We start from the raw sequence: 15,371 nt of genomic DNA on the forward strand, positions 1-15,371 counted from the left end.
GGTGGAACGCGGAGACTGAGGATGTGTGGGAGAGGCGGCGCGCGTGGAGCCTGAGGCTGGGGTGCTGAGCGGGATCACTCTGCCATGCAGACCCAGCTTAAAGGTGAGCACCTCCTCATGTGATTTAAGAAGAGACAGATCTATGCTTTTGTAAGCAGTACAAATTCTATAATACACACATCACACTTGAATTTGCTGCGGTGTTTTCTGAGTTCATGCTGTTCTGTATATTTTCATATTTTTTAGCTATTAAATCTATATATAGATTGTAGGTTCAACAGAGGACAGCTGATTTTATAAAAATAAGTTTTTATTAACAAATGGACTCACAGTAGAAAAGGCGGGTTGATGGGTTTACTTTACTGTATTTTTGGGATCATCCTTATTAGGCGCAGCACTGTAGGCATTAAACCAAAGATGGGCTCCTCTGCTGGAGTCCTGGGACCCATGAGAAACAGGCCACGGGAGACAGCCAGCTGGTCACCTCCACCTCCCTGGCCACCATGAGCCTCTTGGAAAACTGCTTCTGTCCCCTTCTGCCACCCCTCAGCTCATCAAGAGAGCCAGAGTCGAGAAGAAAATGAGCCTGACGTGGAAAGTTCTTGCCTGCAACAGTGCTGGGACTCCAGACTGGGGGTCCCGGCCACAGTCCAGACCCTTTCCCTCCAGAGCCGCCGCTTCACTCAAGCCAGAGGACACCTGAGACACGGTGAACGGCCTCTCATGCTGCTCCTCAGGCGGCTAGTGAGGGCCTGCAGGAGTTCAGGGAGGTGGCGCACGGCCCACTCAGAACTTCTGTAAGAATTTGAGGACGAGGTCCCGCAGTCTCACTCTGAGCATCTCGTCATTGTCGCAGATGATATGGGTCGAGTCTTCCTCAATCTGGATGAGCGTCTCAGCTTCCTGGAGCAGGACGATATGGCCCTTGGCTGTGTCCTCCACCTTAATATCACTGAAGCCGTGCTGCTCCAGAAGAAAAGAAAGAGGGGTGAGCGGACTACGGCTGTGAGACCTACCAACGACACCTCCCAGACTCGACCGAACATTCCAGAAGCTGACGTGCCTCAACAGAATTCTTCAGACTAGTCATAGGGCCTACGCAGCAATAGTTTCACATACTTGAGAAGAGACCCTAAACATGCAAAATCTCATGCCAAATAGAACAGAATTTCTACAACCTGCCTAAGCTTTTTGCCAAAGCTTTTTGAGGGCATGTCCAAGGACTGTGTTCAGGAGTCTGGGACCCTAGCTGCTCGCGCCATGCCCTTCCCTGGTGACAAAGCTTCCTCCTAAGTCTTGGCTGTCTGAGCTCCCAGGAAAATGCCAGTGACAGCAAGATACCCTGGACTGTGGGACTTGGCAGAGCCCTCTCGAGTGAAGGAGAAGGCAGCAGAGCACACATTTCTCGGCTACTGCTCCCGCCAAGGACAGAATTTCCTTACAGATCAGGTGTACTGTATGTGGAAAGGAGGCATGTGCCCGAAATGGACACACAGCAGTGAAGGGCATTGTGTGGGGAGGCCACCTGCACTTCGTGGCTCAGGCTCCCCTACGGACTTGGACAGGGGCTTGCTCCTTCTGCAGAGAGGAGCCACGGTGGAACATTGTGTCAAGACCTAGGCTGGGCCAGGCCGAAGGTCCTCATCTCCAGTTTAAAGAAGTCCAGCTTGACGCCCGGCAATAAGGCCCAGGAGCCCTGCAAGGTCAGGGGAGAGGGGAGGAGAGCCTTTCCTGCAGGAAAATCAAAGATGATAGGTGGAGAAAACCAATCCTAGGAAAGGGAAAACCTCTAAGGTTTGAAGGTCAGCAACTGTGATATTTACACTGGATAAAACGCTCATAGAAATCTCCTTCCTTGTAATGATTATAATTTGTTGCAGTTCTTGCAAGAAGCAGCATGAACAGCATTACCTTTAGCCAATTCCTTCTCCTTCAATCAAGGATTCTATAATCCTAATATAAAAAAACAGTGATCTCTGAAGCCAAAATTACAACCTTTAACTAAGGTTATTTTCTTTTAATCAGAGTCAAGAAATCTCATCTCTGGGAGAAGCAGCCGTCAAGGCTGCTGAGACAGAGGGGAAGGGCCAGTGCCCCCCAGGTGCCTGCCCTGACCCTGTCTGAATGACTGGGCCTATTCTCTGAATTCCTGGGCATCTAGGACCATGGCGGCTGCCTCCCCAAAATCCTGACACTCAAGTGAAGCCTTGGCTCCCCTCCGACAACAAGGAGTCAGCTGTAGAAGCTCGAGGCTCTGGCAGGGATGGACCCTTCTTTGTCCCACCCTCCCCGGCTCGTCATGTCTGTGTGTGGAAGCAGCTGCTTCCTCAGTCTAGAGAGGCCTGCTGACCTCATGCCTGGGAGGGAAGAGGGGGCGCTCTTCACTCCACTCTCTAACTTTCTCCTGGGTCTCCCCGCAGGGTCTTGGACCAAGCAGGTCCAACCAGCAACATGCCCTCGCTGCCGCCAGGGACCGTAGTGAGCCAGCGAAAGGCTGCTGCGTCGGGCGTGTCCATGACGCCGGAGAAAGCTGCTCACCTTCTCCAGGGTCTGCACGAACTGCTCCACGGGGATGGAGCCGCTCAACAAAGGCTTCAGGACTTTGCAGTCTGGGACGTCATCGCTCACCCGCTTTCTCTTCTTCCCGCTTGTGGGCTGGGCAGGCCGAGGGGGGGGCTGGAGCAGAAGGAAAGAGTGGCTCTCATGAGCTTCCTCTGAGCAGCAGGCGCCATCGCAAGCCCCACAGGGAGCCTGAGACTATCCCATCCTCACAGGCCCCGGCCTGGCTTCCTCAGCCAGCACTCGGCTCAGGTTCCCTGGCTGCTGGGGGCCCCAGAGCCACGTGCTCAACTGTCCACCCAACCAACACCTTTATTCACTGAGCTCTCCGCCTTCTATCAAGATCCATTTTTAAACCTTCAGGTGATTCACTGCAGTATCTGCTGAATAAATTTTCCACATGATACTGTTGTGTTGCAGGTACCTGTCATGATGCCGTGGCTGGGCATACTCGCTGTGGGGTCAGACCAAAGGGGGAAACCCCAGCTTTGTCACCCTATGAAATGGTGACAGCAGCACATTATTTGAGGGATCAGTAAGACAAGGACCCAGCACGGGGTCTAACAGACTTTAAGTGGTAGCTAGGAGCAGTTCTACCTATGGCACAAAGGTGACACAGTCCAGGGTGACACCATTCCTGAAAGGAATTCTAAAGACACGGCACCTGCCCTGGAGCCAAAGTGCCACCACCTGTGTATGGGTCAGTGGCAGGGCCAGGCAGTTGGGCTGCCACAGCCTCACGCAGCTGCGCTGTTTCCAGCCCCCCAGGGCAGCGCTGCACCTGCAGCTGCACGTCTCCCCACAGCCAGCCTTGCACGGCAGCGCTCCCCTGCAGAACGTGCCTGGGGCAGCCCTTGGGAGACAGCAGCCTCTCTGAGGCACGTGGCCAGAGAAACACTTCTTACGAAGCGCTCTTTGTTTCAAATATACTCTGTTGGGGGGCAGGGTCTCTGGCTGGGAAGGGGGTCCCCTGCATGCCTGCCCAGCACCCCATACCTGAAGCAAGTGCTTGTTATCTTTGGTGTGCAGCACGGCCGAGACAGTTGCCAGGGAGATGCCAGGCTTGATCTCCATGGGCACTAGTGAGTCTGCAAGCTGAAAGCAAAGGGCACAGTTCAGGCTGGGGACTTTTAATGATGACCGTTACTGACTTTTCCTTTAATCTATTTATATCACTGCAGTCTAAGGAGAAAATAACTTTAAAGGTAAACAACTTGTAAAAAGAATTTAAGTAAAAAATAATCTATCACACATACATCCACCTCTATCAGTCAGAATCCAGACAGGAAGGAAGAAAAAGGGGCATGAACCCGACTGAGCCCAACGGTCCAGATGACATAGCAGCTGTGGCTTCTGCGCTCTGCAGCAGAGGTCACGGGGCAGCCACATCACCGCCTGCTGAACCCCAGCCTGCTGACCCCTCTGCATCTCCCTCTGGTTGGTCACCCCACCAATAATAGAATGCTAGCACCCGGCCAAGGCACCCATCTCAACTGCACGGCCTCGCCCACCTCTCCAGTGGCTTCCACACAACTCTGATGACCCTTTTACAGTGTCGCAGGAACCTACCTGAGCTGCCTTTCATTCATTCTGGCCTTTCGCTCACCCTTAGCCCCTCTCCAGGTGACCAGTGGCAGGAAGGACAGGGATAGCTGCATGGGGGTTGAGGGAACGCTCCCCTTCCTGAAGGTCTGACTTCTCCCAATGGTGGAAGCTACGGCTTTACCTGGGGCAGTGTTGTCTTTCTGACCACCTGTACTTGATGGGTGCCCTACTGTGCAGCCTGACCTTATTAGATGCTTGTTGCTGAGTTTAGCTGCATGGTTTTTAACAGACATGCAGCCCTCTACCTAGCCAAGCCACCTTTCTTTAAAAACAATAACATGCAAGAGGCCATTATGTAAAATGAAGGTCAATACCAAACAGGCGGAGGAAGCAGCTTAGGACAGGGAAGCAGATTGGCAAATGGTATGTGAGGCCTGGTCCATCAAAGAAGAAAACTGCTTGTGGGTCGGCGTGAAGCGGCCCTGGCCCGAAGAGCAGGGTGTGCGCCAGTCTCCTGACAATGCCAGATGCCCGTTCTTCACTTCAGGCCCTCCTCTCTGCACTGCGATCATGCCCTTCACAGGTTAGCTGGGGTCACAGCTTTGGGGCTGGCATTATGGGAACCAAGTGGGTACAACACACTCCCCTGGAAGCCATGCACTATTTCCAAGAAAACTCTGAAGGAGTCTATTTTTTTGAGACGGGGTCTCACTGTTGCCCAGGCTGGAGTGCAGTGGTGGTGTGATCATAGCTCACTGCAACCTCAAACTCCGCCTCCTGGGAAAGTGATCTTCCCTCCTCAGCCTCCCCAGCAGCTGGGACTAGAGGTAAGGACCACCGCACCTGGCTAATTTACTTTTTTTTTTTGTAGACATGGGAGTCTTGCTGTGTTGTCTAGGCTGGTCTCGAACTCCTGGCATCAGGTCATGCCAATGCTGGGAGCCTTGGCCTTCCAAGGGCTGGGATTACAGGCCTGAGCCACTGTGCCCGGCCATAATGTCCACTTTAAAGGCAAAGAAATCACTGCAGCAAGTTGGATTGAGAACATTATCTCCATAAATGATGAAAGACATACAATTTGGCTGGATGCAGTGGCTCACACCTGTAATCCCAGCACTTTGGGAGGTTGGTGTGGGTTCATCAGAGTTCGAGACCAGCCTGGCCAACATGGTGAAACCCTATCTCTGCTAAAAATACAAAAAAATTAGCCAGCTATGGAGGCACAGGCCTGTAGTCCCAGCTACTTAGAGGCCAAGGCAGAACTGCTTGAACCTAGGAGGCAGAGGCTGCAGTGAGCCGAGATTGCACCCCTACACTCCAGCCTGGGCAACACAGCAAGACTCTGTCTCAGGGAAAAAAAAAAAAAAGACAATTTAAAATGAGATATCAGTGTATGCCTACATAACTGGAAAAGACTTGAATAAAATTAGAAAAGAACAAAAAAAGGACAGCATCCAATATTAGCAAGGAGGCAGAAACGAGAACTGGCTCCAGCTTTCTTGCGGGAGTGTGAACTGCCCCACTCCTAGAGGACAGGCCGACGATGTACAGCCTAGAGCCATAAACGGACGTTGAGAGTCTTTGACCCAGAAAGTCTAATTTCAGAAAATTTTCCTGTGGAAATAAGCATATGTGGACAAAGATTTATGTAAAACAATGTTCCTGAAAGTGCTATTTATAACACAGAAAAACCAGAAATGAAAATCTACGAATAAAGGAGCTGTTAAATCAATTCTGACAGACCATTATGCAACCATTAAAGCTGAAGCTTTTGAAATATCTTTTTGTTTTTGAGACAGAGTCTTGCTCTGTTGCTCAGGCTGGAGTGCCGTGGTGTGATTTTGGCTCGCTGCAACCTCACCCCCCAAGTAGCTGGGATTACAGGCACCCGCCAGCATGCCCAGCTAATTTTCATATTTTTAGTAGAGACAGGGTTTTGCCATCTTGGCCAGGCTTGTCCTGAACTCCTGACCTCATGATCTACCCACCTCGGCCTCCCAAAGTACTGGGATTACAGGTGTGAGCCACCGTGCCCGGCTGAAATATCTTTAATGATAGACTTACTGCCAGGTGAAAAAGACAGTGTATGAGGTGTGATTCCAGTATGTGCACACACAGTGAACAGACAAGGCAAATACATCAAAATATTAACAGTTATCCCTGGTTTGGGGACTGATTTTTGCTTTTGTCTTTATCCTTTAGTTACGTTAACATATAATAGGTTTGTTTTATTATTCTTAAATGAGTATTTTTAAAATGTCTTAGTTTTAATTTCTCCTATAGCAAATATTAATAGACATTACCCACATAAACAAAACCTCTTTGGAGTTCTATTTGTAAGGATGCCTGAGACCAACAGGTTTAAGGAATGAGAGTTGAAATCTAAACTGAGGCCGCCAATCCCAGCCCCTGTAAAATACGAGACAAAAACAATCCAGAGACATCCAGAGAAAATGCCAAACGAAACCAGAGAAACTGAAAAACAAAATCATAACAAAGTAATACAAACATATTAACCATAAAGATGGCACCTGGTAGTCTCTAGCAGCCTCTCCAGGCCCGTGGGAATGCGTCACATTCAGGAGCAGAGACCTCCAACCCAAGGTCTAGAGGCCATTTCTGAACCTCAAACTCCAAAATAATTTTGGGCACACTGGTTTTAACATTAGGTTTTTGTATTTCTTTGTCCTGTCTGTTGAAAACATGTTCAAGCTGCCTCAAGAGACGAAGGGAAGGCAGAGGCAGCCTCCGAGCGTCCTGGACGCTGGCTTTCAGGAGAGGCCGTGTTCCTCCTTGTCTCCCTCTCAGAGGAGTGGCCCGAGCACAGCATGTCACAGCTGTTCCACACGGACAGCATGCTTCTGCGTGTTCCCTGCCAAAACTGAAGCTCAGAGTTCACAGAACTACAACATACTTAGACTCTGATAGGCCAAAACCTGCAAGTATGCTAACGAGCATGTGAATAAGGACCAAGTTTACAATCCTTATTTTTGGGTTTCTATTATCTCCCCCATCTACCTCTGAATTCAGTGAACTCTGACCCTTGCTCATAATTGAGGTCCAGGGGGAAGAGAAAAGCCACCACCCTACGGTATTATGGGACAGAGTAGGTGTCAGCATCTCCATTCCTCAGGGATCTGGCCCGTGATGTGGCCCAGGGGTCACATAGCTGAACGTCAGGTAAGGAGCAGTCCTGACTTTAACAGCTGCTATTTTATTATTTGAAAAACGAGAAGAACCTGAAAATCCCCCTGCTTCCCAGTTACTTGCTTAAGGGTCCATGTTCTTTGGTTCATTCATACTTGATGGAGACTCACTATGTCAACTAGGCTGGAGTGCAGTGGCGTGACCTCGGCTCACTACAACCTCCACTTCCTGGTCCAAGTGATTCTCATGCTTCAGCCTTCCGGGTAGCTGGGATTACAGGCACTCGGCCACCATGCCTGGCTATTTTTTTTGGTATTTTTAGTAGAGATGGAGTTTCGCTATGTTGGCCAGGCTTGTCTTAAACTCCTGACCACAAGTGAACTGCCCGCTTCGGCCTCCCAAAGTGCTGGAATTATAGGCATGAGCCACTGTGCCCAGCCTGGTTCATTCATATTTGACACAAATCCAAAAGAAGGCCACGCTGCACCCTCTTCAAGAGCCTCTGTGGAAAGCTCTCATTTAACCCCAGGAAGGAGAACAGCTTACCTCTGGCATGATCTCGATCTTCTCGTACCGACGTTTGAAGGGCAGGGCGAGGACCTCGGCCCGCCGATAGGACATGGCGGGGGGCTGGCAGTCGATCATGAGGTCCATCCTGTGGGACTGGGCTGGAGGCGGCTGGGTGTACTGCTCAGGACACACAACATGCAGCGGCTGAGGAACCAATGGGACAGGCGAGAAAGGAGGTGTGAAATACAGTGGCCCCTGTGGAAGGCCCGATCTTGACCCGGATCCACTCCCCTCATCACAGGCTCACCACCTCCAGGCCAAGGAGAACTTTCATCCTCTCAAGCTCAAGCCCAACAAACTGCACAGGAGAGGGAATGTGAAGGCGCAGAAAAAACGTCTTGGAAACCCCTCAATGCCTCAGCCTGCATTTGTTTTCATTTTTTTCACTGTTTACATAATTTTCATGGTGACTTCCATGTGTCTGCTCCCAGAGATCTCTGAGCTTTCTGGGGGAACAGTCTTTCTAGAACATTCCCACAGGTCCGCTAGTATAAGCTCTTGGTTGCTTAGCAAGAGCTGCTGCTTTCAGTGTTGGGCTGGCGTTGTGGGTTTGGAGTTTCTGCTCGATCTGCAGGTCAGCTGGTCTTGGGCGGCGGGAGCTGCTCAGGTCATGAGCTCACTGTGTACAACCAAGACATAGAGACAGAGCTTTTTTTTTTTTTTTTTTTTTTTTAAACAAAATGTCTCCTTTGTTATCTTGAGAAGAAAAAGATTATAAACCAATTTTTACTTTCCACAAGTATCACCCAATTGAAAAGGAATGCTGGCAGCCCACGGGGCGCTATATCGCCCCTGCTTCTACTTAAGAGCTTGGGCCAAGCCCCGAATTCCCTGACGAACATGGCTTTCCACCAGGCTGACCAGGCTGAGCTTCCAGGGGCACCTGTTCCTTAGGGCTAATGCTTTTCTCCAAACTGCCCTGTGCTCCACTTCCCGATCTGGTTCACAGCATCTCCCACCACAACTGCGGCCTGAAGGCTTCTCCCAGGTTTTCCTCAACTAAAGTGGAGACCAGGAGGCCTCCAGTTTCCAGGATGAGCACCTGTTGGGGGTCAAGAACGGGTTTCAGGACTAGGATTTGTTAGTCATGGAAAGCAGCAGGCTCTCTGCCGCTGCTTCTAGCATGTGGATGAGCCTGCAGTGGTGGCGAATCACTGCAGACGGTGGCTCTCTACTCTCATCACACCTAGAGAGTGCAATGTTCTGTCTTCATTGGGAAGCATGTTAATAATCACCAGAATCCAGCCTCTGGGCTCTTCTGGGGTTCCCCTGATTTAAGAGTTTTGTCAAAGGGCCTCTCATCCTGAGGGTGAAGGGGCCGGGCCCCTTGGGCCCTCATGTCACTCCTGGAACACCGGGGGGTGGGAAGGGAGAGTGCGTAAGGATGGCATCCTTGTCAATTCCAGTTCCTCTCCTGCCTCTCAACAGCCAGAAACCTGTCGGGCGAGCAGGGGCTCAACCAGCACAGTGGTTCTGCAGCCCGCTTTCCTGCCATGCGCTCCTGTGATGGATTCTCCTGGGCTACACTTCACCCCGGCTACTTCCTCCCTTTCTCCAGGGCAGAACATGTGAAGTGAAACAAATACCAAAAACCACCACAAAGCCCAAACCCAAACCCAAACCCAACAGCGCTGCTCGCGGCACAGCCTACACGTGCAGCATGGTCTCTACGCGTTTCAACTAAACCGTCTCAGCTTAGTGAAAATGTTTCTAGAATGACTTTTTTTTTTTTTTTGGCAGGGGTGAGATGGTTTTCTTTCCCTTCCATTTCTGATTTCTTGAGAATGGAAACTTCTGTCAGGGTGTAAAGACCACTCCTTTTCGGTGGAGGGGAGCCGGCATGCGTCCCAGCATTATGCAGACGCGTGAGAACTGAAGACAAGAATGAAATGCAGCTAGATCTCCCTCCACTCACCCAACACACGACGGGCCACGCCCAGGTGCCAGGACCATGTGAAGGCACGAGCAGTGCCCTTCGTTACCTGCACTTCTTTAAGCAGCTTTGACACCTGGATGAAGTTCAGCCGGGTGTCAATGGGGCAGTAGATGCACTTCATGGCCAGCGGCTGGTAAGGAGCCAGGGCTTCCAAGTATGAGAAGTCCGGTTCTAGGGAAAGTGCAGGAAAGAAATATCACAATGCAGGCCACACAGGAGCTGTTGAGCCAGGCGGCGCTGGGGCACAGAGGGCCCAGGAGACAGTCCCGGGGTCAGGAGGGAGCCAGGAAGAACACACGGGGGACGGAGGTCAGGGGGACCCTGTGGAAGGACAGCCGGGCTGGGATGGACCCCGGGGGTGGGCTCCAAGCTTCAACAGAGGCAGATGAAGTAAATAAGGGAGAAAAATCTATGTGGGGGAGAAAGGAAAGCTCTTCTTCACAACGAAATGCCAAAACACATCAGTGATGAAATAAAAACCAAAATCATCCTGTGGCAACCATTACAGTTCACTACTTAGTCAGATGAGAATCATCAATAAATGCTGACAATATTAATACCATTTTGAGGGAGAACAGGATATATACATAGTTTCAAAGTGTCCCCCACAAGATACTGATTTAATATGATGAGAAAAGCGTGACTTCCCGGCGGAGAGGCCTGGCACAAACCTAGGGAACCTAGAATCAGCTCTGAGTTAATGCCCAGGTGTGAGAGGCAGCTAGGAGACGACCGCTCCCCAATTCCTAGGCTGTGAATGCTTCTGCAGACTGAGACCGCAGTGCTCCCCAGCAGGCCCAGCGCCTGCAACCGACCAACTGGGAAGGGTCCTCGCCCTCTGCTCGGCCTGTCTCCTGAGGGCCGCTGAGCCTGCTTGGCAAGGGACATTCCCCCCACTTGAGGGAGCTGCCTGCCTTGGGCCAAAAGACCTCGCTTGGTCCCGACTGATGTGATGCTTCGATTCCCAGTGCAGCTGTGCCCAGCGACAAGGGACCCTGGCTTAGGCTCACCTGCCACACAGACGTCTTCAGTGTCATCAGCACAAACTGGCAGTGCCAGGCACGTAAACGCCCAGCCCAGTGGATTGTGCTTCTCTGAGAATACTGACCCCCTTTTCATGTATCCAGGAGTCACAACAAAATAAAAAAGGTGGTCCCAACCTCTCCCGACACAATTTCTGCCCTGGGAGCCCCAGAAACCAGTTGAAACGCAAACCCATTACCCAGAGTTGTCACAGGAAACCACACAGTCCTGACTTCCTCTTAGCTGAAGAAAAATCTGTACTAAAGTAAGGTTACCCACTGTCTGTGTAGATGCAGTGACCACTGTCATGGCAAATGTCAAGAGTCACCACTCATCAGGAGAGTCCAACCTCAGCCCCACTATGTACAATATTCTCTGGACAACCTCCTGATGAATGACATCTGGGCAACAACAAAGTTCTGAGTGTTGTGAATCAGTATCTTGCGGTCCGCCTTTAGCCCAAAGCGGGTCTGAGAAGAGGAAAGCTGTCCTGGTGACCAGGCCCTCTCCTGGCAATTTCTGCCCAGCCTGGTATCAGCAAGAGCTGGTTTGGCACCCACAAGGCCAAGTGTCCTCGTGCTGTGCGAACACAACTTCCTGGAACACCAACGCCTTGTCTGACCACGATGGACCCAGCCGAAAACCAGACCCTCCGCAATCATCCTAAACACACGACACAGAGCTGTCGCGACCACAGCATGAGTGAACCCCATGCTATGTCGTCTCCATTCTTCCTGTGTTCTAGGTAAGAATGAGTTCAGAAAGCCATCGCAGAATGACCCTGCCTCCTGACAGCACCCAATACAGGGTGATGTCTCACCTCCGTGAACCCCCACACATCACCAAATGCCAGGCTGAGTCCCATGAGGTCTTTTCCCAGGCTTCTACCCATGGTGTGTGTTCCCCTTGCTGCAATGAGCCAATAAACCCAACTTGGTTAGACTATCGGTGTGTTCCTGGTGGCTTCTAGGTGAGAAACAGAGGCTGAGGGAAGATCCAAAGTGTCCCTGATCCCCTGTGCATCTGGTGTCACTAGATTCCCTCCTCCAAACCCAGCTCCTAACGCTAGGGAGAGAAGCGGCCACGATGCTTTCGCAATAGCCACGATGTGCCAGGTGCCATGCCTGGTGCCCAGAGTGACCACAGAGGTAGCTACTGACAGTCTCATTTACCGGGGGGACAGTCAAGCTTGCTGGTGAATTGGCTGAGGTCACTGCAAGCTGGGCCAGATTTTTTTTTTAACTTCAGAGCCTCTAAGATTTCCAAAATCCAAGGCTCACTGAAGACCCTAACCCATGGGTGTCCAAGCTTTTGGCTTCCTTGGGCCACAGCGGAAGAACTGTTTTGTGCCATAGACAAACCACACTAACACTAGTGACTGCTGATGAGCTAAATAAAAAAGGTCAGAGCGTAATTTGCATGATAACCCCCACCACAGATAAGCAAAAAAGTCCCTGGATTCAAAGGGCCAGGCGCTGCACTGATAAAATGATGCAGAGATTATCTAAGTAAGCCCTCTACTTGACCTTATCAAAGGAATGTTTTCTCCTGAGGGATTTGTCTCCAGAAGAAAATCCACAGCCAGAGCAAACTACAATCAGAAGAGAAAGATCTACAACTGTAAACAATTCCTAACAGGTAAAACAAGATGGTTACGGAATCACTGCAGTTCTTGAAATGGCTTACAGTATGCTAGCAAAGCACTCAGCAGGATTCTCTTTCACAGAAACCTGCAAACACAGGCATGAAAGCCTCGCTGGATGCCCAGCTGGCCAATGGCATACACTGCTTCACTCTTTCTCCTGCGTTTCTTCATTCTTTGGTACCGACAGTAGAACAATGTTCATATGTATGCCTCACTGCAAAAGCCTTCCCTGGGTCCCTATCTTGTAGGTGCATTCACTAATGGCTTCGGTGCAGCGAACTGTTTTATTTTTTTTCACTTGCCTGTGAATATAACAGTGTTGAGACTAGATTTTCCCCAGAGCTCCATGAAGTGGACCACGTCCCCGAAGCGGAGGGAAGGGTGCCCGGTGAACACCACACAGGGCTGTCTGAAGTCATTGCTGAAGTCTCCGTGGATGCTGGGGTAATGCTTCAGTTTATTGGTCTGAATGAGCTGGAAAACAGCAAAAGTAAAAAGAGATGTGAGCCTGCCCAGGCTGAGGGGGAACCAAAGCGCTGGAGGGTGAGCAGGATTGGATTTAAAATACTAACAAAGACGACAAGCCACGGACTGAGAGAAAATATCTGCAGAAGACACATCTGAGAGGGGACTGTGACCCAAAATGTACGGACTCTGAAACCTCAGCACAAGAAATGAACAACCCTATTAAGAAGTGGGCAAAAAAACCTGAACAGAACACCTCATCAGAGAAGACAGATGGCAAACAAGCATATGAAAAAATGCTCCACACCACGTGTCATTAGAAAACTGGAAATTAAAATGACGAGACACCACTACATACCTATTATGATAGAATGGCCAAAATCCAGAACACTGAGAGCACCAAATGCTGGCAACGATATGGAAGAACAAGGACTCTCTTTCACTGCTGGTGGGAATGCAAAGCGACACAGCCACTTAGAAAGATATGTTGAAAAATTATGTCCACAGGAAACCTACACATGAATGTCTTAATTGCTAAAACTTGGAAACAACCAAGATGTCCTTCAGCAGGTGAATAAAACTGTGACATATCAGATGATGGAATATTAGTCAGCACTAAAAAAGAAATGAGCTACCAAGCTATGAAAAGACATGGAGGAAACTATTCCTAAGTGAAGGGTGCCCGCCACACTGAAAAGGCAAAACCATCCAGATAGTAAAAAGCACAGCAGTCACCAGGGATTTGTGGAGGGTGAAATGAACAGGCTGAGCGAAGAGGATCTGCAGAAGGAGGAAGCTACTCTGTGATGATGTAATGGTGAATCCAGGTCACCGTCCACGTGTCCAAGCCCACAGAAGGCACAACACCAAAAGGAACCTGCAATGTCAACTCTGGGCTTTGGGCGAGTGGCGTGACAATGTGGGCTCATCAGCCGTAGCAAACGCACCTCTCTGGTGTGGGATGGTGACGGTGGGCAGATGCGTGTTGGGGGGGGGGGGGGGATATTACTCACCCTCTGGGGGGCGCAGGGGCGTATGACTGCGGTGAACCTAAAACTGTTCTGAAAAATAACATGTATTAATTTAAAAAATACAAGTGAATCTTATTAAAATTAGTTTTTACCTATAATGTGATTTTTGGAACACATGGGCAAGTCAAGTCTTTCTGGTAATATTGACACACTTCCTGGAAACTTACTCAGATTGTTACGGCCTGACTTAGCCGGACTCTTCCTTTATAAGCTGCCTGGTACTCCACACCCGGCCTAAAGTCTTCACTTCCTGTTTGAAGTACAAGTGACTTTCCCAACACTCGTGAATCACTAAGTCCTGGCGACAGTAAACACATCTGTCACACCAGAAACACTGTTTACCAGTACAGGACCTCTTCCTTGAAGCCAGAGCTATGTTAAGCTACTGCAGCAACTGAATAGGGACCAAGACAAACACTGTCCTTTCACGATCATTTCTGTTGTCTGCTACAAGAAAAGCTTCTCCGAATGTGTACAGCACGTGCACTATGCACCCATTCACACACGTGCACGACAAAGATCAAATTGGCTTTTAGAAATTGATGTTCTCATAACACAGACAGCTATATTAAGACGCAGGGGCCAGGCACAATGGCCACGCCCATAATTCCAGCACTTTGGGAGACCAAGAAAAGAGGATTGCTTGAGCCCAGAAGTTTGAGACCAGGCTGGGCAACAAAGCAAGACCCCGTCTCTACAAAACATAAAAAAAAGTTAGCTGGATACTGTGGCGTGCACTCACGAGTTCAAGGTTGTAGTAACTGTGATTGTGCCACTGTATTCCAGCTTGGGTGACTGAGTGAGATCCTGTCATGAAAAAAACAAAAATTAAGGCTGGGTGCGGTGGCTCACATCTGTAATCACAGCACTTTGGAAGGCTGAGGCAGGTAGATCACGAGGTCAGGCGATCAAGACCATCCTGGCCAATATGGTAAAACCCTGTCTCTACTAAAACTACAAAAATTAGCTAGGCATGGCGGTGCGTGCCTCTAATCCCAGCTCCTCGGGAGGCTGAGGCAGAAGAATCGCTTGAACGTGGGAGGCAGAGGTTGCAGTGAGCCGAGATCGCACCACTGCACTCCAGCCAGAGTGACAGAGCGACGCTCCATCTCAAAAAGAAAAAAAGTAAAAAAGTAAAAATAAGTACAAAGCAGGTGACACACAGCCTGAAAGCTTTCTTTAAATGTATGGTTTGAACCAAGAGTCTCCCCTGCAGCCCAACACTTGACAGTAATCTCTCAGTGTCAGGCCCACTTCAAGGTAACACCAAAGACAGTCACGACGAGATGGCATCTTGGAACGCTTCTCAGACACTGTGCCTGGCGCCCAGGCATCTCTAACCCACTCCAGCATCCAGAGTGCAGACTCCGAGACTTCACAGACCCTAAATCTCAACCAGGCCAAAGAAGCACTGCCCTGAGATACTCTTTTTTTTTTTTTTTTTTTTTTT

The 15,371-nt window shown here is 49.9% G+C and overlaps 1 protein-coding gene and 1 long non-coding RNA gene across 4 annotated transcripts in view; both read right to left on the bottom strand.

Moving 5' to 3' along the window:
• Positions 1 to 289: 289 nt before the first annotated feature.
• INTS9 (integrator complex subunit 9) overlaps positions 290 to 15,371 on the bottom strand; it is a 122,806-nt gene continuing 107,724 nt past the window's right edge. Inside the window, exons 11-16 of one of the 3 annotated variants that reach the window (XM_037742685.1) lie at positions 12,728 to 12,899; positions 9,804 to 9,928; positions 7,798 to 7,965; positions 3,556 to 3,654; positions 2,539 to 2,676; positions 290 to 963 (exon numbers count right to left, since the gene is read on the bottom strand). In XM_037742685.1, the coding sequence (XP_037598613.1) occupies positions 787 to 963; positions 2,539 to 2,676; positions 3,556 to 3,654; positions 7,798 to 7,965; positions 9,804 to 9,928; positions 12,728 to 12,899 (879 nt within the window). In that variant the 3' untranslated portion in view covers positions 290 to 786. The remainder of the gene's footprint in view (positions 964 to 2,538; positions 2,677 to 3,555; positions 3,655 to 7,797; positions 7,966 to 9,803; positions 9,929 to 12,727; positions 12,900 to 15,371) is intronic. The other 2 variants (XM_017540494.2, XM_037742684.1) reach the window with 2 other exon arrangements.
• Positions 9,937 to 12,713, bottom strand: LOC108312537. Its single transcript, XR_001828683.2, has 3 exons — positions 11,081 to 12,713; positions 10,529 to 11,016; positions 9,937 to 10,492 (listed from the first exon to the last, which is right to left on the bottom strand). It is a non-coding gene; the product is annotated as an uncharacterized LOC108312537 (long non-coding RNA).

This window comes from Cebus imitator, unplaced genomic scaffold (genome assembly GCF_001604975.1).
Source record: "Cebus imitator isolate Cc_AM_T3 unplaced genomic scaffold, Cebus_imitator-1.0 Scaffold125, whole genome shotgun sequence".
In the NCBI taxonomy this organism is placed as follows: Eukaryota; Metazoa; Chordata; class Mammalia; order Primates; family Cebidae; genus Cebus; species Cebus imitator.